Source organism: Callorhinus ursinus, unplaced genomic scaffold (assembly GCF_003265705.2).
Source record: "Callorhinus ursinus isolate GAN/ISIS: 27379988/994484 unplaced genomic scaffold, GSC_fseal_2.0 scaffold8, whole genome shotgun sequence".
In the NCBI taxonomy this organism is placed as follows: domain Eukaryota; kingdom Metazoa; phylum Chordata; class Mammalia; order Carnivora; family Otariidae; genus Callorhinus; species Callorhinus ursinus.
This window is the reverse complement of record NW_027397070.1, coordinates 42,179,044-42,202,379: the sequence shown is the minus strand read 5'-3', so window position 1 is coordinate 42,202,379 and position 23,336 is coordinate 42,179,044. Positions and strand designations below refer to the sequence as shown.

At 54.0% G+C, this 23,336-nt stretch overlaps 1 protein-coding gene and 1 pseudogene across 1 annotated transcript in view; one reads left to right on the top strand and one right to left on the bottom strand.

Moving 5' to 3' along the window:
* PLEKHD1 (pleckstrin homology and coiled-coil domain containing D1) overlaps positions 1-22,896 on the bottom strand; it is a 30,905-nt gene extending 8,009 nt beyond the window's left edge. Inside the window, exons 1-6 of the mRNA XM_025869797.2 lie at positions 22,604-22,896; positions 10,203-10,296; positions 9,768-9,857; positions 9,461-9,537; positions 8,499-8,590; positions 7,428-7,480 (exon numbers count right to left, since the gene is read on the bottom strand). Coding sequence (XP_025725582.1) covers positions 7,428-7,480; positions 8,499-8,590; positions 9,461-9,537; positions 9,768-9,857; positions 10,203-10,296; positions 22,604-22,752 — 555 coding nt within the window. The 5' untranslated portion in view covers positions 22,753-22,896. The remainder of the gene's footprint in view (positions 1-7,427; positions 7,481-8,498; positions 8,591-9,460; positions 9,538-9,767; positions 9,858-10,202; positions 10,297-22,603) is intronic.
* LOC112822659 (hsc70-interacting protein pseudogene) lies at positions 10,416-13,569 on the top strand (annotated as a pseudogene).
* Positions 22,897-23,336: the final 440 nt, after the last annotated feature.

Here is a 23,336-nt window from a genome sequence, read left to right as displayed (position 1 = left end):
CAACCCCAAAGTCAGAAGATCAGGACTCTTTCTTCCTCGGGGCATCTAGGAAGTTAACCAGCCCAGGTGGCCCCAGCTTTGCCTGTGCTTGGCCGGAAGGACACAGGAGAGCCAGAAAACGCCAGGCAGGCCCCCAGGCAGGGCCAGACTCCTCCGGGCAGGAATGCTGGCCAGAACCGTATTTTTCCAGCAAGTATGTGCCTTCCACGGGTCCCGTTTTCCTGGGCCTCACCGGCAGGTGGGGCTGCAGGGTACACTTCGAGGGAAGCTTAGCTGGAAGCAGTTTTGTGACAACTGCTTTGCTCCTCCGTAGTTCACCGCGCGGGAGGGTATAATTTCTAGAATCTCAGATGCCAGCAGGCCCTGGCAATGCCTCCAAGAACCAGAGAGTGAAACTGATGCTCCTGAAGATAACACGGCAAAACAGTCATTTGGCTTTTCCTAACCCTCCTCCCCTCGTTGGCCCCAGGTCTATGTGATACAGTGCGTTTCCCGCCTAAGTCCATAACCACGTGCCCAGGCCGCACTGAGTGCTGGGCGACGGTCAGAGAAATGGGCAGCCATGAATCAGAGCCCTCTACTGTCAAAGCCACTTGAAAGGTGCGTCGGTCTTCGTCACACACTCGAATCTCGGGATCAGTTTTCCGGCCAAGAGGTGGCCCGGGCTCTGCTTGAATGGCTCTCATGACAGGGCATTTGCCCCCAATTAAGACAGCCTGTTTCACTCCAGAACAACCTGCTCAAAGCTCTTCCTTCCGGGTTCAACCTCAGCACAGGCCCTCTCTGAAAGTTACAACAAGAAGCACTGAGGAAGGGCTGCAGACTTTGCCGAAAGTTTTGTGGGGCTCAAAGGAGAGGGCTAAATCTCATTTATGGAGCAAAACTGCCCTCCAACACCCCCAGAGCCGCATCTGTCCTTCGACCAAACTCTCCCTTCAGCTGCCTCCCTTGCTGGGAACTTGCTGCCTCAGATACCATCTCGTCTTAAGCCCTTCTCCCTCAGCCTTGAAGCCCGAAGACCCCAGCCAGCAAAGGAAGAGCCAGGGAACAGTGCCTAGCAAAACAGAAGACTGGCAAAGCCAGGGACACAGCCAACTTGTGGACACCCTGAGTCCCTCAAGTACACCTAGGAGAGGGGGCAGTCCGTTTCATCCACCAGTGCCATCTGAGCCCAAATCTGCCTCCTCATAATTTCCATCAGTAGGTCTGCCTTCTCCCCTTGGAGCCATAGAACAAGACTGATCTGTTTTCCCTTCAGGTGTTGGGGACAGCTCTTCTGTCCCCAAGTCTCCTCTCCTCCAAGCCAAATAATCCCAGCTCACCATGCTTCACTGCATTATTTCTAAATCCCCAATAAAAGTAATTATGCTTTCGAAAAGAATGCAGGCCCCTGATTGGGAAGATTATAGTAAAGGTTTTTCCCAGTTAATTTGCAGGCTCAGTGCAGTTCCAGTAAAAACCCCAATGAGATTTTTTTTTATAGCTTCATTCATTCATGCCACACATATTTATTGAGTGCTTAATATGCGCCAAGCACCTGCCAGGCTCTGCATTGAGGATGTGAAGATGAGCAAACCCAGACACGTCCCAGTTCTCATGAGCGTACAGCTCAGTGCAAGAATCAGAAACTAGGGGCGCCTGGGTGGCTCATTTGGTTGAGCGACTGCCTTCGGCTCAGGTCATGATCCTGGAGCCCCAGGATCGAGTCCCGCATTGGGCTCCCTGCTCAGCGAGGAGCCTGCTTCTCCCTCTAACCCTTCCCTCTCTCATGTACTCTCTCTCTCTCTCATTCTCGCTCTCGCAAATAAATAAATAAATCTTTAAAAAAAAGAATCAGAAACTAATAAAATAAATACACACATGAGAGTATGTTTACAAACCAAGGTATGTGATGTGCACTGCAGGGACACAGTTCTATGGAAAGCTGCCTTGGACAAGAAGGAAGGAATGGTTGGTAGGGGGAGCAGGAGATTCTTGAGCCAACAGGTGAAGGTGGATAAGTAAGAAAGAAGAGCATTCCAGGAAGAAGGATCAGTATGTACAAAAGCCCTTCGGAAACCTGCTGCCCCGAAAGAAGCAAGACAGGCCCATAGAGCTGAGCCCAGAGTGAGGGTGGGAGGGAGGAGGCTAGACCACACAGGGCCTTGGGCTATGCTGGGGATTTGGGTCTTTTTTCCTGAGCAAGAACAAGCAATGGAGGTTTTGAGCAGGGAGTAGAGGAAGAAGGTGGGCAACAGAATCAACTTCCATTGTAAACAATGACTCTGGAGGCAGCATGGAGAAAAGAGATGAAGAGGGGCCCGGAGGGATACAGGGAACCCAGGTGGGAGGCCACTGCCTTAGTCTAGCCAGACCTAGTGGTGTGAACCAGAGCAGGGCAGTGAGATGGAGAGAAGTGGCCAGGCAGGTTCTAGAGCTTGTGGGGGCAATGCTCTCAGAACTTGGGGATGGAGTGGGGGAGCTGGGAAGGACAGGGTGAGGCCATGATTCCTGGGTCTCCAGTCTGCACAAACAATGAATGGTGGTGAATTCCCTGAGCTAGGGAGCTCTAGAGGAGGACCACCAGCTCTGCTGGGGAAGATCATGAGTGGTCTTGGACATACTGAGTTTGCAGTAGTTTTGAGACATCTGGCTGGAGATGTAATATCAACATTTGGATATTAAGGGGCAGGAACTCAGCAGAGAAAAGGGACTGCGTCTGTCAATGGGGAGTCATTTGCATGCACACAGTAAATGAAGCCGGAGGTGTGGTCTAGATTGCCATTGGATCGAGTGCAGAGAGAAGAGAGGGTGTGGGGGGTCCTCTTTGAGATGGGCAGCACTACCTTGTAGGGTTAATGGGAGGATCACATGAGCTAATCCACGCAAATTGTCTGCAACATAGTCAGTGCTTAATAAATGATAGATGGAATTATAAACGGAAACTGTGTGGTATCTGTTCACAGATGGACAGCAGTTCAAAGCAATAGAAAAGGGAATTCGGACACAGATCTTATATATAATAACGACAATGACAGATAACATTCTCCCTGAGCTTACTGTTCTAAGTACTTTACATGTATTAACTCATTTAATCCTCATAACAACTCTGAGAGTGGATAATATTTTTACCCTCATTTTACAGATGAGAAAAACAGAGGTACATAAAGGTCAAGTAAACTTGTTCAAAGTCGTGAGTGTCTTCATCCCTTTTTCCCACACTGTAGCTAGTCAATGATGAAGGAAGAACTCAAACGTGGGCAGAGGGATAGAGCAAGATGGAAATGTCCACGCACTGCTGGTGAGAGTGAAAACTGGTACAAATTTTCCGGAAACAATCTGTCAGTATGCGTCAGGCATCTTAAAAGTTCTTGCCCAGGGGCTCCTGGGTGGCTTAGTCAGTTACACATCTGCCTTCAGCTCAGATCATGATCCCAAGGTCCTGGGATCGAGTCCTGCATCGGGCTCCTCGCTCAGTGGGGAGACCGCTTCTCCCTCTGCCTGCCACTCCCCCTGCTATGCTCTCTGTCTCTCTCTCTTCTCTCTGACAAATAAATAAAATCTTAAAAAAAAAAAAAGTTCTGGCCCAGACTCAGTGATTTCCCCTATTGGAATCTCTCCTAAACAATTAGACAGTAAACCAAAATTTATGTGTACAGAGTTGTTCACTGTGGCATAATTTATAATAGTTAAAACAGTCTAGATGTCCAAAACTGGAAGAGTACTTAAATGGAACATCACGTAGGATGAATCAGTACCTGGTCATTAAGACTGAGGTTTTCAAGGAACATTGAATGACCTGAAAACTTGCTAAAGGTACAATGTTAATGAAGGTATAATGAAAAAGCAGGCTATAAAACCGAATATCTGCTACGATCCTATTATGTTGAATATATATATAAGAATTATATATATATTAAAGATTTTATTTATTTATTTATCTATTTATTTATAGAGTGTGCACAAGAAGGGGGAAGGGCAGAGGCAGAGGGAGAGAGAGAGAGAATCTCAGCTAGACTCCATGCTGAGCATAGAGCCTGACACGGGGCTCGATCTCACGACCCTGAGATCATGATCTGAGCCCAAACCAAGAGCTGGATGCTTCACCGACTAAGCCACCCAGGTTCCCCTACAATAATATATATTTTTAAAGCCTGAAGAAAAATACAAAAATATTGGCAACAGTTGTCTGTCAATTGTGGGATTGAGGATAACATTTGTTTTCCAGGTGTTCCACAAAGAGCATGATTTTTACTGTTAATAAAAAGGTTTCATGTTAACGAGGAAAGAGAAAGAGAATCTTCTTCCTGGTTGCTCACTTCTTTTCCACCTTTCATTTTACCTGTGTGACTTTTAACTAAAACTGATGCCTGAGAAGACTGAAGACAGCAGAATCTATAAACCCGGAGCATCCAGAACCTTCTGTTCCTGCAGCCAAGATGGTCCGAGCGCTTGTAGCAACCCTGCTGTTGGTTGAGGTCAGCTAAGACGTGCAGCTGCTAACGCCTACCTCCACAGTCTAGTGCTCGTTCTTCTGACTCTTGGGCCTGACCTAAGTTGCAGGAGTACAGGGTGGAAAGAAGTCACCCAAAGGCAAATTCCAGCTCAACGAAAGGAAGAGCTTTCAAACAATAGAGCAATAAGGCAAAGAATAACTCCAGAGGTTGTGAGTTACCCATGACAGACTCAGGATATCATCTATCAGGGAGGTGAACAAAGAGCCTCACCTTGAAGTGGGAGGTTCTTTCCAACACCCAGAGTCTGTGTTCTGACCAGGAGCAGCCTGGGTGACAAGATGCCTGCCTAATGGGCCTTGGACATTTCTAATTTCCCATGTGCCTGCTCACATGCAAGGCCGAGCTCTCAAGAGTTCAGCCAGCAAAGGAAAGGTAGGCAGGCTGCCCTCCTCCAGGGGATGAGAGAGTGAGGTCACAGGGAGCCAGGGACATCTGAGGGACCTGCACCCAAGGAAGGGCATGGCCTCCTGGCCCCAGGGCAGATGAGCCCAGGGGGGCTCCCCCTGTACTCTCTGCTCATACATCTAGAGTCCCAGGGCCTTCCTTCCCCATGGAGGATGTCGTGGCCCCACCACTGCTCAGAGCACATCTGCATGGGCCTTGCGCATCCACAAAGCACTCTGTTCCTTCTAGTCATCGAGCTTCACGGTGACCCAGGTGCTAAGTGGGCATAGCCGTTAACTCTTATCAGAGCATCACAGAGAGAAACTGAGGCCCGAAGAGGTTAGCTTGCCCAAGGCCACACAGTCAGCGATGGAGCTGAGGCTCCAATCTGAGTCTCCTGGTTCCAGAGTCCGAGTCTGCCGTTAGGCCAGGCTGCCTCTTAAAGAGCAGAGTATCTTCATCACTGGGCTGTCCTCCCAGATGCCTTCCTAAAGTGGCCCAAGGCACGCCCAGACCACCTCTGTGCCTCACAGTGGAGATGGGAAAGGCGCAGGGGACAGGCAGCCCCATTGCACAGAGGAGCAAGTTAGGGCCCCCGTGAGTTCCGCTCCTCCGAAACTTTCCCTTTCGCCCGCCCATGGCAGCCTTGGCCGTGGGAATCAGCTGGGCCCGAGTCAGTCGCAGTCCCACCTTGGGCCACAAAACCAGGGCGTTCACAGCTGACAGGCCCTGCTCCTTCAACATGCTAAGGCTTTAAGTGAGGCCTGCGTGCGGTGGGTCTCCGCTGTCCTCATTTCCTGCCTAAAGACCTAGATAGAGTGTCTAAATTTTCCTCCGGCTGACAGCTGCCCCAGATTTAGCCTCTCTGATGGATAAGTCTGTCTCTCTCCCTGCCGGTGGCTGTGTCCGTCACTCCATCCCTTCCTCTGGCTTCCTCAATTACCTGTCTTTAGGTTGCTGACAACGCACCAGAAGTCTCGCTTCTCAAGATGACAGAACTGTGTGCAGAAAATGCCAAGACTCTCTTGCAGGACCTGGATGACACCAGGGAGACAGGGAGGCCCACACACCGCCGGGTGGGAGAAGGCTCAGCGCTGTCATGGTGCCAATCCTCAAATCCACGCAATCCTAATACAAATCCTCCATGGCTTTGGGGTTTTGTTTTTTGTTTGTTTTGCTTTGGTTTTTCCTATTGTTGTGAATCGACAAAGTGAGCCTGAAGTCCAGCTGGAAGGGTAAGTGGGCAAGAATATCAGATACAATTTTGGAAGGAGAAAAACGAGGCTGGATTGTCCTACTGGATTAAAATCAAGATGTAATGTGAAATTATAAGAATCAAAAATGCTCACTCATTGAGTCATCCCGCATTTATCAAGCCCTCATCCGGGGCCAGCTGCTGTACCGGGCCCTGGGAATGTTCGGGCTGCTACAGGGACATGATGCTTCCTGACCGCAGGGTCTGTCTCAGAGCCCAGTGAGGGGAGGTCGGGAAAAGGTGCTTAGCGAGAGAAAAGTCACAGAGGCAGGCACTGAGCTGAGGCTGACGGGCCCAGCCCTATAAGGACAAGGAACAGCAACGGGGCAAAGAGCAGTGGACTGAGTCAAGCTCTCCTGTGCGCGCGCGAGCCACTCTGCAGCTTGAGGCCTCAGGCAGCTCATGTGCAGGATGGGCCCATAACTCATAACGACCTGATCATGATACTAACAAACACAGATATTCACTCAGCATGTCCTATGTGCCAAGCAATTTATATGTAATATCTCATTTAATCTTCACAGCATCCTAATAAGATGGGTTCCATTATCTCCATTTTTCATGTAAGCATATTGATGTTGAGAGGGGGTAGGTAACTTGTCTAAGGTCACACAGCTAGAAGTGGTGGAGCTCAAACACAGACGTAGGCGGCCCGGCTCCAAGTCTGCACTGCTAAGCACTACCTGACTCTGCTCTTCAGGGCTGTTGATGCCCCTTCGGGACAGGCAAGGCCCAACGCTGCATGGAGACTCCAAATGAAGTGGACTTCAGGGGCTCCCTACCCTCAAACGAGGCCAGGGTCTCCTTTTCCCTACAGGCTGCCCCAGGCTAATGCTTGGCCTTTTTGGAACTTACATTGTGTCACTTAGAGAAGGAAGGAAACCCTGAAAGCATCCAACCCAATCACCCTGATGGTGCAGAAGCCCCTCTATAGATAACAGAGGCCACCCCCGCCTCCAGTGAAGATCACCAGTGACAAGCAGCTCATTACTTACTGATGTAGCTTATACAATTTGGGAATGACTTTCTCTAGAACATAGTCACCTACGTTTTTTACTTTTGTCCCTGGGGATTGGCAAGAAGAAATACAAGTTGGCAAGTCCCAAGCACTGTCACCTCATGGCCTCTCTGCTCTACCTGGCTGACTTTCCAGTGACTTCTCTGGGTACCTTGCTCCCCTCCATGATTCCTGAATGCCAGAAATACAGGCCATACGCCGGGACTGCTAAGGGGCGCCCAGAGCGGGAGGTGCTGGGGAGGGGCAGCAGTGCTGAGCAGCACGGTGCGCCTACCTCTCTCTGCTCCCTCTGAAGGCAGAGTTCTTCCGTCTCCTCCATCAGTTTGTCTGCAAAGCAAGCACGCAACCTCTCACAGAAAGCTCGCTCCAGCTCCGGCCTGGAGGGGGCCAGTGCCTTCCAGGAACCTCCTTCATGCCCGGGATCTCCCAGGGAAACGGTCAGCCCTGCCATGCCCAGGCCGGCCAGAGGGCTGAGCCAGCTCCTGGGGCTGGAGGCTGCCGTGCTGGCCTCAGCTGCCGCCCTCCTTTCTGCTCGCTTTGTGCATTTTCACAAGACAAGGATGGCCTCATCTTCAGAAGCTCAGATGGGTGTCTGCACCCCCCCAGAAGCGCTGTTAATTGTGCTGCTCCCCAGACCACCACCCCTCTGTACTAGTGTCTGGCAGGTGGCGGGGGGCAGGTCCCAGGGGGACAGGCAGAGCAGAACCAGTGCTGAGGCCCCAAGTGTCTAAGGAGGTGGCAGGGGAGAGGATCCGAGGTAAAGGATCAAACCCCCAGTCTCACCTTCTTTCCCAACAGAGCATGCTTGCCAGCCAGTCAGGGGCACGGGGTCAGGTGTAAAGTGGGCTGGCAGGTGGGAGTTATTAGGGGCAAATCCAGGACCTGGGGACCCAGGGCAGGAGAATATCAACTCCGTTTATGCGGCCCATACTGTGTGCCGGACACAAGGGCTTTCAGGCATGTTCTCATTTCCCCTGACCCACCTGCCACCTCTAAACGCTAGGGACTATTCTCGTCTCCATTTTAAGGATGAGGACATCGAGGCTTACCAGGGGTTACACTGCCTGGGGACACACAGCTGACAGAGAAGTGGCAAAGCTGCGGCCAGAGCCCAGGCTCCTGGCCACCAGGTCCCCCTGCCTTCTGTCATGCCGGCCAAAAGGACACAGGTTGCACAGTCAAAGCCTCTAGGCTTCGGGCTGGTCTATGGCTCCCTGTAGCCCACCAAGCCCCACCCCAGATTCTCCCCTTCCTGGGCCGTCCACCAGGCCCCGGCTCTAACCCTTGGCCCCGAAGTGCTTGCTACCTAGGGAGCCTCAGCTTCCAGTCCATCCCTCTAGCCAACCTAAATACTCCTGCTTTTCCTTGGCCAACTGCAGCCCCTGGGCCTCCAGGCTTTTGATCATGGCTTCTCCCAGCTGGGCATTCTTCCAAGTCCTGGGAAGGGAGGGCAGATGGGACAGAGAAGAGAAGGAAGAAAGAAACACAAAATTGTTACAAGAGAAGGGTGACGGAGAAGGAGACTGCACATAGTTTGTGCTCGCCCATCCTGCCTCTTCCAGAATCCCAGCCCCATTCACTCCGGCACCCAGGGCTCTGGGCATGCCACCAGCATCGATCGGTTACAGTCCCTGGAGGCTGGTCCGGGCTGCAAAGTGGGCCACGGCGGACGGGGCCAGCAGCACTTGCGGAGCAGGGAAGAGATTGCTTCCCAGGCTGCCTTCCACACACCTGCATGCCACTCCTGGGCACAAGGCCTGGTGGCGGCGTGCTCAGTGTTATTTGTTGAACTGAAAGCATGACCCAGCTTGAATAGGCAGGTGCCAGGACAGGGGTTTACATATAAACGGACCGTGCCGGGCTGGAGGTTTCCATGATCTGGACTCTGATTTACAAAGCACCAGCTCCTGTCTGTGCTAGGATTCACTGTGGGCCTGGGGAAGTGAGATGGGTGTTGGGAGGCAGCCAAATCCCCCTAGCAATGCTGGATTTGCTCCCAAGAGTTAGAGACAAGTGGTGTCCACGTCTGCCACCTGTGACTCCAGACAGGCCAAGCTCGCTGTGCTCAAAGCCCACTTAGCAGATCCCTCACAGATGCTCTAAATCTGGCCTGGCCTTTCTTCCCCACCCTAACCAACGTCCACAGCGCTGTTTTCAAGGAGGCCCAGCCATTTTTCTCCCCACCTTGCCCTTTCCTGGGGTCCTCAGTGCCCACCAGGATCCCAGCAGAGGGGCAAGAAGATCAGGGTGAACCCAGCCCATAACCATTCCCTTTCTGGACCTGCCCCCCTGCCTATGAGCACTTACACCTTCCCGGACTCCTGTAGCATCTCCAGCCACTGGGTCTGCTCAAATTCGGACTCAGCAGCCAGCAAGATGTTGCCCTGCCAGGAAGAGGAGTCCCAGGTGTTCCTGAGAGGAGGCCACTCCTGGAATGTCAGAGGCTGCCCACAGGGCCCCCCAGGCCCAGCTCTGCTCCTCCATCACACAGCCCTAGGACACTGAACCCTCCCAAGCCAGGTCGCTGGAGGGGCTAACCCCAGGGAGCCTGGAGGTCCCCCAGAGAGGCTGGTCTGCCCTGCCGAGTCCAGGCTGAGGGGAGAGCTTTACTCACATGGAAGTCCTGGTGGGAGATTTTCATGGCATAGGGCATGCTGGGTTCTTCCTTGGCCTCCACCAGGCAGCCTCCCAGGGGAATGACGCCCTGAGAAAGAACCAGAACAGGCAGCCCCCAACCCGCCCAGGTCACTCAAGGCCTCTGGGAGACCTCAGCCAAAGCCAGGTCCTGCCAAGGGCCCCAAGCTGGGAGCCAGACCAGAACCGACTCCCAGAAGGAAGAGGAAGGGCTGGGGCAGGTTCTGGGGCACAGGAGGGTGGGGGCCCAGCCCAGGAGAGGCAGGGAGTCTTGTGCCCCAGGAAAGATTTGTTCTCCAGACTCTCTGCTAGACCAGAGCAAGAAAAGACAGGGTCTTCTACCCTTACGGGATACCCTCCCCCGTTGTCCCCATGAGGCCCTCCCCACTGTGGCCCTGAGGGGAGGCTGCCTCACCTTAGGATGTATATTGAAGTATTTATTGCTTTCAAAGTTCTTTTTTTCGCTCTCAGAGTAGTAAAGAAGAAAGCTCTCTTTGATGATGAAAAACCTAGAGTGGGTGGTGGGGAAGAAGGGGCAACCAGGAGGGAAGGGGTGAGGTTTCTTGGGACAGTAAGAAGGCCTTAGAGGTCCTGCACTCACATGGAGAGACCCTGGGGACACCAGCTCATGACTCATCCTCACCAGCTCACATTCCCCATCTGGGCAAAGACCTCAGCTGGCCAGCCACCTGCCGCCATAGGCAGCCTGGCCCTCGCACCGGTGGGCAGCGGAAGTGGGAAGCCCACGACGGGCCTCCAGGTCTGGCCAACTCCATCCCGCCACACTGGCACCCTTGGCACAGGAAGGCACCTGTAGTCCTTCCCCTCCGGTATCTTCACCCCCTTGAGCCATAGCTCCAGTCCCGTAGGGTCTACCACGGGGGTGGCGGGAGGGAAAGAAGAAAGCTTTCCCCACTTCTGCCTCTCTGCCTCTCAGCCTCTGCTCTAGGAGAACACGGAGCCTAGGGAGGCCTCCCGCCTTACTAAGAGACTGTGCAAGATTCCAAGATGGGTCTTCTGACAAGTAATCATGAAACTGGCAATTGGATGGAACGTGGGTACCAGGCTGGCGAGGCCAGGCCTGCCGCCTACATGTGACACCTGCATTCCCTTTTGTCTGAGCGCTCCATGACCTCCTTCTGGGACCACATCAAACTCAGGATTTCTGGGACCTTGATGCTTTCTGGTTGTTGTGGAGGCAACCACCTGATGCCAACATGTGGAGCCCTCGGACCCACTCCGGGGACTCTCATAGGACTAATGATCGGAGCTGACCAGAATAAGATACCAAGTACCCTCCAAGAAAAGATCCAACCAGGCCTCAAAGCCCTGAGGGTCAGGGACACCCAGAATGGCTGGCTTCTTGCTCCCAGGGCCCAGGATCGGGGGAGCTGGAAGCAGTGGGTGCTGGAGCCCAGCTCAGATAGGCTGGCAGCAGTGGGCCGTGTGACTCTCCCCTCTGCTCTGTGTTCGGTAGCATCGTGTTGGTAGCTTGATACAAGTCACAGCGGGAGCACTTACACCCTGAAAACCATCAAATGCTACAAACAGGGCTCCACCCAACACTCCCCCCCCCGCCCCCCTGAGAGACCCGATTGTTAGCCATTTACCAGCACACTACTGGTTGGAAGCCCCCTCTTGTGAGGGTTTCAAAAAATTGCTGGGGGCACCATGAAGTCAGTGACTCTCTGAAGGTCTACCAGCCACATGATCTTTCCTGAGGCCGCAGCTGCCGGGGGAGGGTCCCCGGGACTGCCCACAGCTGCCACCTCACCTCCCCCAGGAAAGAGAAGCTCAGCTTTGTCCTGTGGTGTGAGTCCCAGGCCAACCCTTGTTCTTTATTTGCACCGACCCTCTTGGCCCAGCCAGATACCGAATGGAGCTGCGGACATACTGCTAATGCCCTCCTCCCCCAGGCCTCTCTGCCCCTGAGGGAGGAAAGGACACTTAAATACCACTCTCTGCAGAGATGCAGGGACATTCTGGGCCCTCCAGCACCTGACCCCTGCCCATCTTCTCGGCTTTCCCACCGCTTCTGCCCTGCAGCCTCTCTGTCCGAGCCAACACTGACCTCACCACCCCCCACCTCACTACATTTAGCACAGTCCTGCAAAGGAGGTTGTGCAGGTCTCCCCGAAAAGCCCTGCCTGCTGCTTTTCATCTGGCTGCACACTTCCTTGGTGACCAGCCCAGCCCACAGTGCCATCCGAGCTCCTCCTTCCCTTGCTGACTGGGCCGTGCGCTTGGCACTTAGCACGAATATGCCCATGTGTTCATCTTTTTTTTTTTTTGAAGATTTTTATTTATTTATTTGAGAGAGAGAATGAGAGATAGAGAGCACGAGAGGGAAGAGGGTCAGAGGGAGAAGCAGACTCCCTGCTGAGCAGGGAGCCCGATGTGGGACTCGATCCCGGGACTCCAGGATCATGACCTGAGCCACCCAGGTGCCCCCCATGTGTTCATCTTGTCCTGAGGGAATGCTGGGCTTCTGGGGGGCAGGCCCCTGCCCTCTCTGATCAGCAGGCCAAGGGAGATGTCCCCTGCCCGTTTTAAAGAAACTTTGCAGAGTAGTTAAGAACACCGACTTTGGCCACACGATCACGCTGAGCTAGTACCCGGGCCTGGAATCAGGCCGCAACCTCAGCCGAGCCTGCCGCCGGCCACCGCCTCTGGACCACCGACCCCCGCAAAGTAAGCGAGCTTCGGGCCTTTGTGAAAATATGTAAGCAGGATCCGAGCGTTCTGCACACTGAGGAAATGAGCTTCTTACGGGAGTGGGTGGAGAGCATAGGGGGTAAAATACCACCTGCCACTCATAAAAGTAAATCGGAAGACAATATCAAGGAAGAAAAAACAGTAAGAAGGCGGAGGAAAACATAAAGACAGACAAACCATCAAGTGAGGAAAGTGATCTAGAAATTGACAATGAAGGTGTGATTGAACCAGATACTGATGCCCCTCAAGAAATGGGAGATGAAAATGTAGAGATAACCGAGGAAATGATGGATCAGGCAAATGATAAAAAAGTGGCTGCCATTGATGCCCTAAATGATGGTGAACTACAGAAAGTCATTGACTTGTTCACAGATGCCATCACACTGAATCCTCGCTTGGCCATTCTCTATGCCAAGAGAGCCAGTGTCTTCATCAAATTACAGAAGCCAAATGCTGCCATTCGAGACTGTGATAGAGCTATTGAAATAAATCCTGATTCAGCTCAGCCTTATAAGTGGCAAGGGAAAGCACACAGACTTCTGGGCCGTTGGGAAGAAGCAGCACATGATCTTGCCCTTGCTTGTAAACTGGATTACAATGAAGATGCTAGTGCAATGCTGAAAGAAGTTCAAGAGAGGGCCCAGAAAATTGCTGAACATCGGAGAAAGTATGAGCGAAAACGTGAAGAGCGAGAGATCAAAGAAAGAATAGAAAGGGTTAGGAAGGCTCGGGAAGAACGTGAGAGAGCCCACAGGGAGGAAGAAGCCAGACGACAATCAGGAGCTCAGTATGGCTCTTTCCCAGGTGGCTTTTCTGGGGGAATACCTGGTAATTTTCCTGGAGGAATGCCTAGAATGGCAGGGGGGATGCCTGGAATGGGAGGAATGCCTGGGCTCAATGAAATTCTTAGTGATCCAGAGGTTCTCGCAGCCATGCAGGATCCAGAAGTTACGGTGGCCTTCCAGGATGTGGCCCAGAACCCAGCGAATATGTCAAGATATCAGAGCAATCCAAAGGTTATGAATCTCATCAGTAAATTGTCAGTCAAATTTGGAGGTCAAGCATAATGCCCTTCTGACAAATGAAGCCCTTGCTGAAGGAAAAGCAACGACCACCTAAGGATGTCGCAATAATACAAACCAGTGTACCTCTGACCTTCTCATGAAGAAAGCTGGGGGGCTGTGAAGAGAATCTCTACCCCTCTGCCCCACGTGCAACTGAAACATTCTATAGTGGTTTGCCATTAGGGTATTCATTCAGATAATGTTTTCCTACTAGGAATTACAAACTTTAAACACTTTTTAAACCTTAAAAATATTTAAAAACATATTAAAAGGGTGTGTTAGTCCCTACATTTTTCTTTACTAATCATTTCAGTTTTTTTCCTTTGGATTAATTGGGCAAGGAAGATACTTTAGTATGGAAGATTTATTGCTCGGTTTGAGTGAAATAAAGGTTCATTAGTGGGAGGCCAAAAAAAGAAAAAGAACACAGGCTTTGACTTCAGACAGACCTGCCACTTCCCAGCTGGGGGACCTTAGCTCACCTCTCTGAGCATCAGTTTATTTACCTGTAGAATGGGGATGATAACACCTACCTCAGAACAGTTGAACAGTTTAAGAGGCTATTTACCCCGTCTCTGGTATTTTGTTATGGGAGCCTAACAAAGACAAATAGCTTCTTACCTTCCTGACACTTCTGGAGTCCCCTCTGCACTGAGGGTAAAGCATTGTGCCAGGGACTTAGTTGGGGAGGAGGGGTAACAGGCAGATGATCACTGGACACAATGTGCAGGGAGACAACAGGGGCCCTGGAGTCGAACAATCCCCATCCCTCAAGCCATGGTCTCAGGCAAGCTCCCAGCCTTGCTGAGCCTCCCTTTCAAAGCTTCTCTATAAAATGACGGGTGCAAATATCTGTCTCTTGGGGCTGCTGTGAAGATTCATTGCTGAGCTCCTGTTGTGTACCAGGCACTGTTCTCAGTGCTAAGGAGAGAACTGTGGGCAAGAGAGGCACAAATTCCTGTCCCCATAGAGCTTATACTTGCGTGAGTGTGTGGCATGGGGAGGCGGACAGTAAATAAATAAGATTTATTTATTACCAGATGCTAAAAAAAATGCTAGGGGGGAAATAAAGCAGGATAAGTAACGGGGTGGGGGGGTTTGCTATTAAACACAGTGGTCAGGGAGAGCCTGATTATGAAGGTGACATTTGAGAAGATGCTCCTGGCACAGGAGCCACAGGGGCAAAGGCCCTGAGGGGCGTGCTGGGCTCTGGAAGGAACCGCGAGGCTTGCAGCATCGCTGCAGCAGGACCCAATAATAGGGCACATGAAGGGCCCACACACCATGCATGCCAAGCCCAGCCTCGTTCCAGCTGTGCTCAGCTGGGTTTGTGGGGGGAGTGAAGGTCAAGGGAGAGGAGCCTGAACCTGGGAGCATGAACCTGGAGGAGGAGGGCGACTCCCCAGCTGGCAGGGATGAGTACTGCCCAAAAAAGGGTACATTCGGCCAGCACACTTCCAGGTCCCAAGGAGCCACCTTTACCCATAAACCTGTCTCAGTGACAGCCCCCTGCTCCAGCTGATGATGCTCAGCCTCCTCTCAGCAGGTGGGGGCCCAGGACCTGAGTACCCCTGCACAGAAGGACACTTCTTCTTCCTGTCCCTTTCTTCAAAATTCCCTTGCTCCCTGACACTCTCATTCTGACTGCAAGCCAGAGGCATCTCCTTCTGTGCCCTGCGGAGTTGGCGGGCTATGCCAGGGCTGAAGACGATCCCCATTATTTAGCTGTTCTCAGGTGTTGGCTCCCCTGCTGAGTGTTGTAAGTGTACCCAATTATTTGATCAATGTCACAATCCTGGAAGGCAGGACTTTTGTTCCCACTTTACGGATGAGGAAACTGAGGCCTAGTGGTGAAATAACGCATGCAAAGTCACACAGCTAGGGCAGAGGTGGGGCTGGGATTGGAACCCGCAGACCACAGTCCCTGCTCCTACTTCCCACACCACCCCGCCTTCAGAGCCGCTTCTGTTCATGCCAGCTTCAGGCAGGGAACCACTGGGCCAGAGGCAGGAGGTACTGAGGCTGGGGAGCCACGGGTCAGAGCTCTGCCACCTACCAGCTGTGTGGCCAGGGCAAGTCACCTGATCTCTCCAGGCCTAAGGTCCAAGTGTGACTGAGGACAATAATAGCAGCTACATCTCTTAGGGTTGTTAGGATGAGTAAATGAGTTTGTTCACATAAAGACGTAGCATATTGTGACACATGGTAAATATTCAATAAACTCCTACTTTTATTACTGCTGTTATTATTTATTATGATCAGGTTCAGTGTCTGCAGCAGCCTGCCCTAGCCTCCATTCCCATTGGCCCTCCCCTAGCTCCTACTGGCAGCAGGCCTGGGGTCCAGCCCAGGCGGCCAACCCCTGTCCTCCAAGCACCAGGCACCTCCCTCCTGTCTGAAGCCCACCCTTCCATCGAGGGCCAACTTCAGGCCTGGGAGGAGCTTTGTAGCCCCAGGCCTCTCACCATCAGCCCCACTAGTCACCCCACTAGGCCGGGGGTGGGGGGGCAGCCCAGAGCATGTGAGTGAGGGGAGGGGCCGCGGCCAAGGCCACGGCCTCCTCTCTCAGGCCTAAAGGATGGTATTCTCACGTTCAGCTGAAGGAGCATTTGCAAGGTGCCAAGACGCTCACTTTGGTAAGTCTTTCATTGGCATTATCTTTATAAATCTCTCACAGTGACTCTAAGAGATGGAGGTATTTGTGGTTCTGGATCCTAGTGAGTTAACGGAGGCTCACGGAGATTAAGAAGCGAGTGAGTGGCGGACTTGGAAGTCAGCTCGGTCCACTGACGCAGCTCATGTTCTCGATTGCTGTGCTCTGTGATGCCCGGTCCTCCTCATCACTACGCCTGACCATCGTGGTCCCTCCTGGTCCCTCCTGCCCTACAATGACTGTTTGTCCTCCTAGAACTCATCCCGGCAGAGTGACGGCAAGCTCCCGGTCAGCTCAGGTCAGGGAGTATTAATAATCACCAGGTATGGCCAAGTCCTCAGTGGGGCTCTGGGGCTTGATGACTCTCTGCCCTCGAGGGGCTTAGAGTCGAATACAGGAGAGATGGGGCAGAAATCAATCCTTCAGAAAATAGCTAATGCTTATCGAGCTTCTTCTTTGTGCCAGGCAACATCGTTATGTGTGTTAACTCATTCGCTCCTCGCATGATCGAGGTGAGGTAACTGGAGTGCCGAGAAATTAAGTAATATGCCCTAGATCACACACAGCCGGTAGGAGGGGGAGCTGGGATGATTATAAAGCACCAGGGTGTCCTGCAACATTGCAAATACTGGCATATCCTGGAGCACTGTGCAGCCCGTGGCTACACGCTGACACTGCAAGTTTTATGAGGTACGAGAAGAGTGAGGACTAGGGAGGAGTGATGGTTTAGGTGTCCAGCCAAGGGAATTCTCTGAGAGGAGGTGACAACTGAGCAGGGTTTTGAAGGATGAATAATAGTATCTCAGGAATCTGGGAGGAAGCCAAAGGGGAAGATGCATTCCAGACAGAAGGAACAGCACATGTAAAGAATCATGTGTTCAAGGTTATCAAAACATGCCTGGTATTACTGGCAGAGGAGTGGAGAAAACGGATAGGCCGTGGTGTGGGGAAGGGGCAGTAGGAGGTGCGTGAAGGTCAAAGAGAGAAGCAGGGACCAGAGCAGGGTGGGGCTGCTTCTTGCTGATGAGGGCAGCTGCCGGCTTAGGTGGACACCGGTGCCATCCAACACGAACAAGGGAACTCGAGAGGGATTTCATAAGCTTTGCCTCCACCTTTTACTCCCCTCCTTGGTGCTCTGAATGCAACGAGGGCTCGGCCAGAGCCTGATGGCCAACACTGGCCTCATGATCATGAGAGAACAGGCAGCATGCTTAGTCCCACAGGTACCTTCGAAGTTGGGCAGGTCCTGTTTAAGAAAGCGATCCATTCTGCTGAGCTCCTTACTCTCTGGAGAGGCAAAAGCCAAGTTTGGGAGTCGGGGTGGAAAGGGTCTTGGAGCACGGAGGGAGAGAAAGCTGGAGTCAGGGGAAATCCGCCGTGGGGAGGAGGGTTGATGGGAGAGGGCAGAGGAGAGAGAAGATGTGAAAGTCTGGGTCCTACAGTGTCAAGAGACAGTGGTGAACAATTCCGTCTCTGGGGATAGCAAGATGGGGTGTCTGGAAGGCTTGGGAAAACAGGAGCCAGCATTCAATGAGGCCGTGTTCACACTTCTGTGATTTAAATGCCTCTTCCGCCGTTTTCATTGCCAAACCTTCTCTTCAGCATAGCCTACTAGACTCACAAATACCTTGTGTGAGAGGCGGGTGTGTCCTTGTGGCAGTGGGGAAGGGGTACCGGGGAGATGGAGGGATGAGCTGAGTTCTTGCAACGAGGACCACCTACAGCAGACAGCACAGTAATCCATAAACAAGGAAACAAGTGTTCAGAGCCTCTTGAGGATTACCAGAAGCCCTGGTGCAGGTTTGAATTTCCTCAGGACGTGGGATTACACCTTGGGTCAGTTATAACTTACTCTCGAGAGGGCAGCGAGAACCCAGTGGACAGGTGAGCTCCGCACGGGTTACACTTCCCAGGAAGGTGGATAGCCAGCCTGGCCACCCCTTCTTCCCCAGGCACAAGCTTCCAGAATAGGACCAGCACCCCGTCTCCCTTATTCCTGGGCCTCTCAGGCACCGAGAACAGGTGTGTGGGGTTTGGGGCTAGGTAAATCCTAGAGCCGGGGAAGGACAGCTTGTCAGAAGTGTCCTTTTTTCAGAAGTGACAGAAGGAAGGTAGAAATGACACAGCCCCCAGTGTATGTCCCTTTCTGTTCATGCCGGGTGGCCTGGTAGGCTCAGGGGATGCTCATCCTGGCGTATGTGTGGTGTTAGGTCTGACGTGGGAGGTCAGCAGGAATCCTAGCTGTGAAGGGCACCCCCGATGACAAGTTGGAGTTTATGCAGACATCATCAAGTCCAAGGGACTTTTTACAAATGGTAGTGCAATTCTTCAAGCAACACAGTAAAGACAAGGTTAATATGTAAAACAGAGCAGAGTGCAGAGGCAATGGGTGAAGTGGGTAGAGCCTGAGAGCCCCACTCCGTTGTGGTACAGTCAAGGAACCTCTAGAGCCCTCCATGGGACACAGCTGAAGAACCCCAGTGCGATCCACCTCCATTTTGGCGGCCAGCGAGGTGCGATGCTGCCGTGCCTCAGCCTGGCTCACGCAGCTGGTCCCCAGCGGGGCTGGGACCGCACTCAGCGCCTGCCTCTAAGCCTACAGCTTTGCTTTCCAGCACGGCCAGAGCCCCTCTCAAAGGAAGCTGCTCTGTTATTTCCAAGGCCCGAACTGCCTGCTTGTGTCCTGCTTGAGGTCTGACCCCTATTCCTGTGAGACTCATTTTCAAACAGGACGTCAACAGCCACTAGGACCAGCTTCTGGGCTTGGGGGGCGAGGGAAGTGTGGCTTGTTTGCGTTGTTAACCCACTGCACTTCAGAAGGCTTAGTTCCCGTGGATTCTCATACTCCTGCAGTGAAGCCTGAATTAATGAGCGTTATTTCATTGTTTGGCTGTGAGATTATGCCCATCCCCTTAACCTAAGGACTCAGGGGAACCTCACAAGGGGCAGGGGAACGAACAGAAGGATCTGGGGAGCTCCCTCAGCTGCTACCTGGCCCCTCCCAGCACGCTGTCACGCTGGAAGAAGGCTGAAGAACACAAGTTGATGGTAAGAAGAAGAGTCTGCAGGCACCTTCCAGCTGGGATAAAACAGGCAGTAATGCTCCAGCTGCGCAGCGTTCTGTGTAAGCCAGAAAGCGACACAAATCCCAGTGTCACGAGAGGCTGAGCCTGGTGCGTGGAGGTGACATGCTAGGCTCTTCCCCTCAGCCCTGGGGGACAGCTCGGTGTTGCGAAGTCATCTCTGTGAAACAGCACTCGGGGCCACAGATGAAACTCCCAGACCCAAATCCTGTGGGAAGAAAGTCTCAGAAGATCCTTTCGGTCCGGTGACCACAGATTGATCTTTCCACACCTGGGCAGGTTATGCCCTGAGATCTGGGAAGTGGGGCTACCATCTCACGGCTCCCCTGGCACTTAGTGGACACTGAATCGTAGCTCTCCGAGGCACGGCCCCACTGGGCAGCTTACACGGGGGGAAGGAGGGCCCAGGAGGAGGGTAGAAGGCCCTGCTGCAGGAATTGGCTGGGCCCTCCTCATCAGGGGCTCCGGCCTCTGCCTTTGTTCGGAAGGGTCTGGGAGAGGGACTAGAGGCTGGGGAGAGGATTGAACCCGGGAGAGCTGGCCTGCCTGCGGGACCGGCCCTGCCTCAGCTGACCCCGGCTGAGGCTGAGGTGCTCTCGGCACCTTTCCGCCTTGTCTCTAGGCTGCTGGGTCTTTGCCAGCAGCCTCTGCATCTCCACTGCTCACGGACGAGGGAGCATCAACCCTGCCCTCTAGAACCTCTCCCAGGTTCTCTTCTCTCTTCTGAGTAATGTTTTGGTTCCTTTCCATTTTGGTGGCCCATGGGGAGAAAGTGGATTGTTTCACTCGAGGGCATCTTCCCATCCCAGGAAGGGGCAGGGTCGCTCGGGTGGTATGGTCTGGAGGCACATGCCCTGAGATGGGTCCTGAGTGGAAGAGGTTTTATAGAACCCAGCCGGCCACCGCTGGTTCCATCCTGCCCATCCGTTATTGATGCGGCGCAGGAGCTTTTCCAGCCCCCCCCCCCCCCAAGCTGTCCCAGCCAGGGCATCGATCGCTCTAATAGCAACGCTCTGCAATGGCGGGCCTAGGCTGCCCCCTCCCCAAGCCTTCCTGTGGCCGCTAATTAGCTGAAGTCCAGACTCCATTTCACAAATGGGGAACTGGGGCCCAGGGGGCCCTGCCAGGAAGCAAGAGGGGGCTAAGCTTAGCATCATGCCTTCCCCACCCCCAAATGGTGGGTGGGCTGTTAGTTATTTCCTGAACCCCAGGGAAGGGAGACTCTTTGTAAGGTGGCAGCTCCAGAATTCCTATAAAAGAAAGGAACAGAGGTGAAAATCTCCTCAGAAGGAGGCTGGAGGACTTGACCTGAAGCTGTATTTGCAGAGCGCACACTGTTCTGAATGAGATTGGATGGTTTTTGGAGTGGTTGTGGGGGCTGCTGATGGAGAGTATGGGGTGGGGGGCAGCTAAAGCCTCCCAGCCTCTGTTGGCTCCCCCATTGTGCTTTGAGCCGGGTGCCTTTGCCCCTGACCCCTCGCAGCCCTGAAATCACCTGTGGGTACGGGGCCCGGGGCCCCACCACTGTAGGTAAGGGGCCCTAGGAGATAGGCCCTGGGGTTCACAGGCCCCTAGTATTTACTAGGGATGTGATCAGGGGCAAGTGGCTGGCAAGAAGAGTCCCGGAGGACAAGACCCAGACTCAGGCCAAGAACAGCAGCCAGACCCAGTGGGGCGGGAGCAGTGGCTGCCTGCAGCAGCTGAGGCAGAAGAGAGGGGCGTGGGGGCCCTGTGCTAATGGTACTTGAATTTACAAGCAGCCTTCCCACTCCCCTCCACCACCAGGGTGCCCTGCTAGAGACCAGGCCCTCAGGAACTGCATCTTAGACAGCACAACCCTGGAAGCCCCTCGCAAGATGCCTTCCACGCTGCCCTAGCCCTCCATTTAGGGGATGAGAGAGAAGTTTAACTTTGGAGGAATGCAAGAAACCTATATCCCATTCAATCCCAGAGAGAAACCTGGCAGAACCAACAAAGGTAGGTGGAACCAGCTCCGTAAACCGTGAAACACCCTCCATGGATCCTTTTGTTCTATGGTCTTGTAGAAATATTAAATTATTCATCAAAATAGAACATCAGAACCCACCACTGCCACATCTCTGTGATCTGTGGTCCTGGAAGTATCTGAGGCCCCGCTCCAGGACAGACTCAGAGCAGGATGGGAAAGAGCATTTAGACACACTCCTCATTTCCTGGCAGGGTCACACCTTCAGGGAGAGGCTGGGTCAGGGTCTGAGCTCTATCGACCATTCTAATAGCAAATCTCAGAACTGAGATTGGCTTGAGGGTGGAAACTGTCCAGAAGATGATCCATTGCTCCTGCAGCCAGCACAGGAAGCTTCCTGCAAGTTCAGGGCTGTGAGCCATTCCTTCAATACCTTCCTCCAGTAAGAAGCCCCTTCCTCCAGTACCTTCCGGGCCCCTTTATAAGTGTAAAGTGGCTACTACCTGACATCTGGGGAGTCCCCTCTGAGTTGGGGACAGGGAAGCTGGCACTGAAAGCCAGGGCTGGGGCTGCTCTGACCCTCTTCAGCACCTCTTCCTACAAATCAATCCCTGCGACAGGACCAATCCATTCCCTCCCCTGCCCCCTCAGTCTCCTGCCATCTCTGCCCCAGCTCAGTCTCTCCTCTCAGGCTTCTGTGCCAGAAGCACTGGAGACTTCCTTAAGGCTTAAAAATTAGTTCGAGGAACAGTTGGAGGGGTTACCAACATTATTCCACCAGGGGCGGGCACAGACCCTTCCTGACCCTTCCTCCCTCTCCTGGCCTGAGTCAGAAGCGCCCCGGCAGAGCTAGCACAGGGTGAAGTGGGGGAGAGGGGTTAGGACACAGGAGCGCCCCTCCCCACCTCTAAGCACGACCCTTGATGCCTGGGAGAGGGGGGCTTGTGGAGATGTTGGAATTGTCCACGGGGATCCCGGGAGGATATCTTTGGCTGGATATCCTTCTCTCCTCGGCAGTCTGGCCCAATCTGACACAGATGGCGCTTACCAGGGCCATGACCTCTTCGGCCCACACCCTAACCTCCCCACTCGGACTTAGATGCAATCCATAGAGACTTCCCCACCGCCCCCGGGCCAGTGGTACCACCCCAGCTGGACCAGCGCTCCGAAAAAGATAGCCCGGCCCCGGCTGACATCCACATCTTCCAGGGAGAGCCACGGTAGAGTGAAATAGGGCAAGGCCAAGGTCACAAAGGAAGTCAGAGCCAGGACGGTAAGACAGAGGATGGTACGGGGTTCTTAGGCCCTGGGCTCCCTCCCCAGGCGGTCCTCACGGGGCGCAGGAGGCGCACTCACCGCCGGGACCACTTGGCCGACGGCCTCCCGAAGGGCCGCTTCCACAGCACACCGTAGAGCTGCACTTTGGTGCTGATGTCCAGCGCGTCCGAGTCAGCCTGCTCCAGGGACGGCGAGGGCGACACCGAGTTGGACTTGGACGTGAACATCCTGCCTCGGCGCTGCTGCCCCGGGCCGGGCCCACCCACTCCCCGGGGCCGGCACAGACGCGGGGCTCCGGGCGAGGGCTGGCGCGCGGCGGAAGGCTGCGGGGAGGCGCCGTCGGGGCGCGTTCCAGCCAGCAGAGACGCGGAGCTACCCGGGCCGGGACCCGCTGCCCGAAAGCGCGCGGGGCGGGGAGCGCTGCGCCGAGGGGACGCGGGGCGCGCAGCCCGCGGCTGGGACTCGCGGTTGGGGCGGGCCGGGCGGGAACTCCGCGGGGAGGGCGGCTCAGCCTCCAGCCGGCAGCATCTCCCCCAGCTCCCCGCGACAGCCCCAATTCTGGTGGCCCCGATTGGCTGGGAGGGGCAGGTGAGCTAGCTGGAGGCCGACCGCGAGCGCCAATCAGTGCGGGCGCCGGCTCGGAGGGCCGGGCTCCGTGCGCCCGGAAGGTCCCGGCGGGTCGCTCTGCCCGGGAAGCGGCCGCAGCATTTCCCCACCCCCACCCCTCGCGCCCCGCTCTACCCCGCACCCCCACCCCCGCTTCCCTCTGCCGTGCGGGCAAGGCCTGCCCCGAAATTGGGAACTCGTGTGC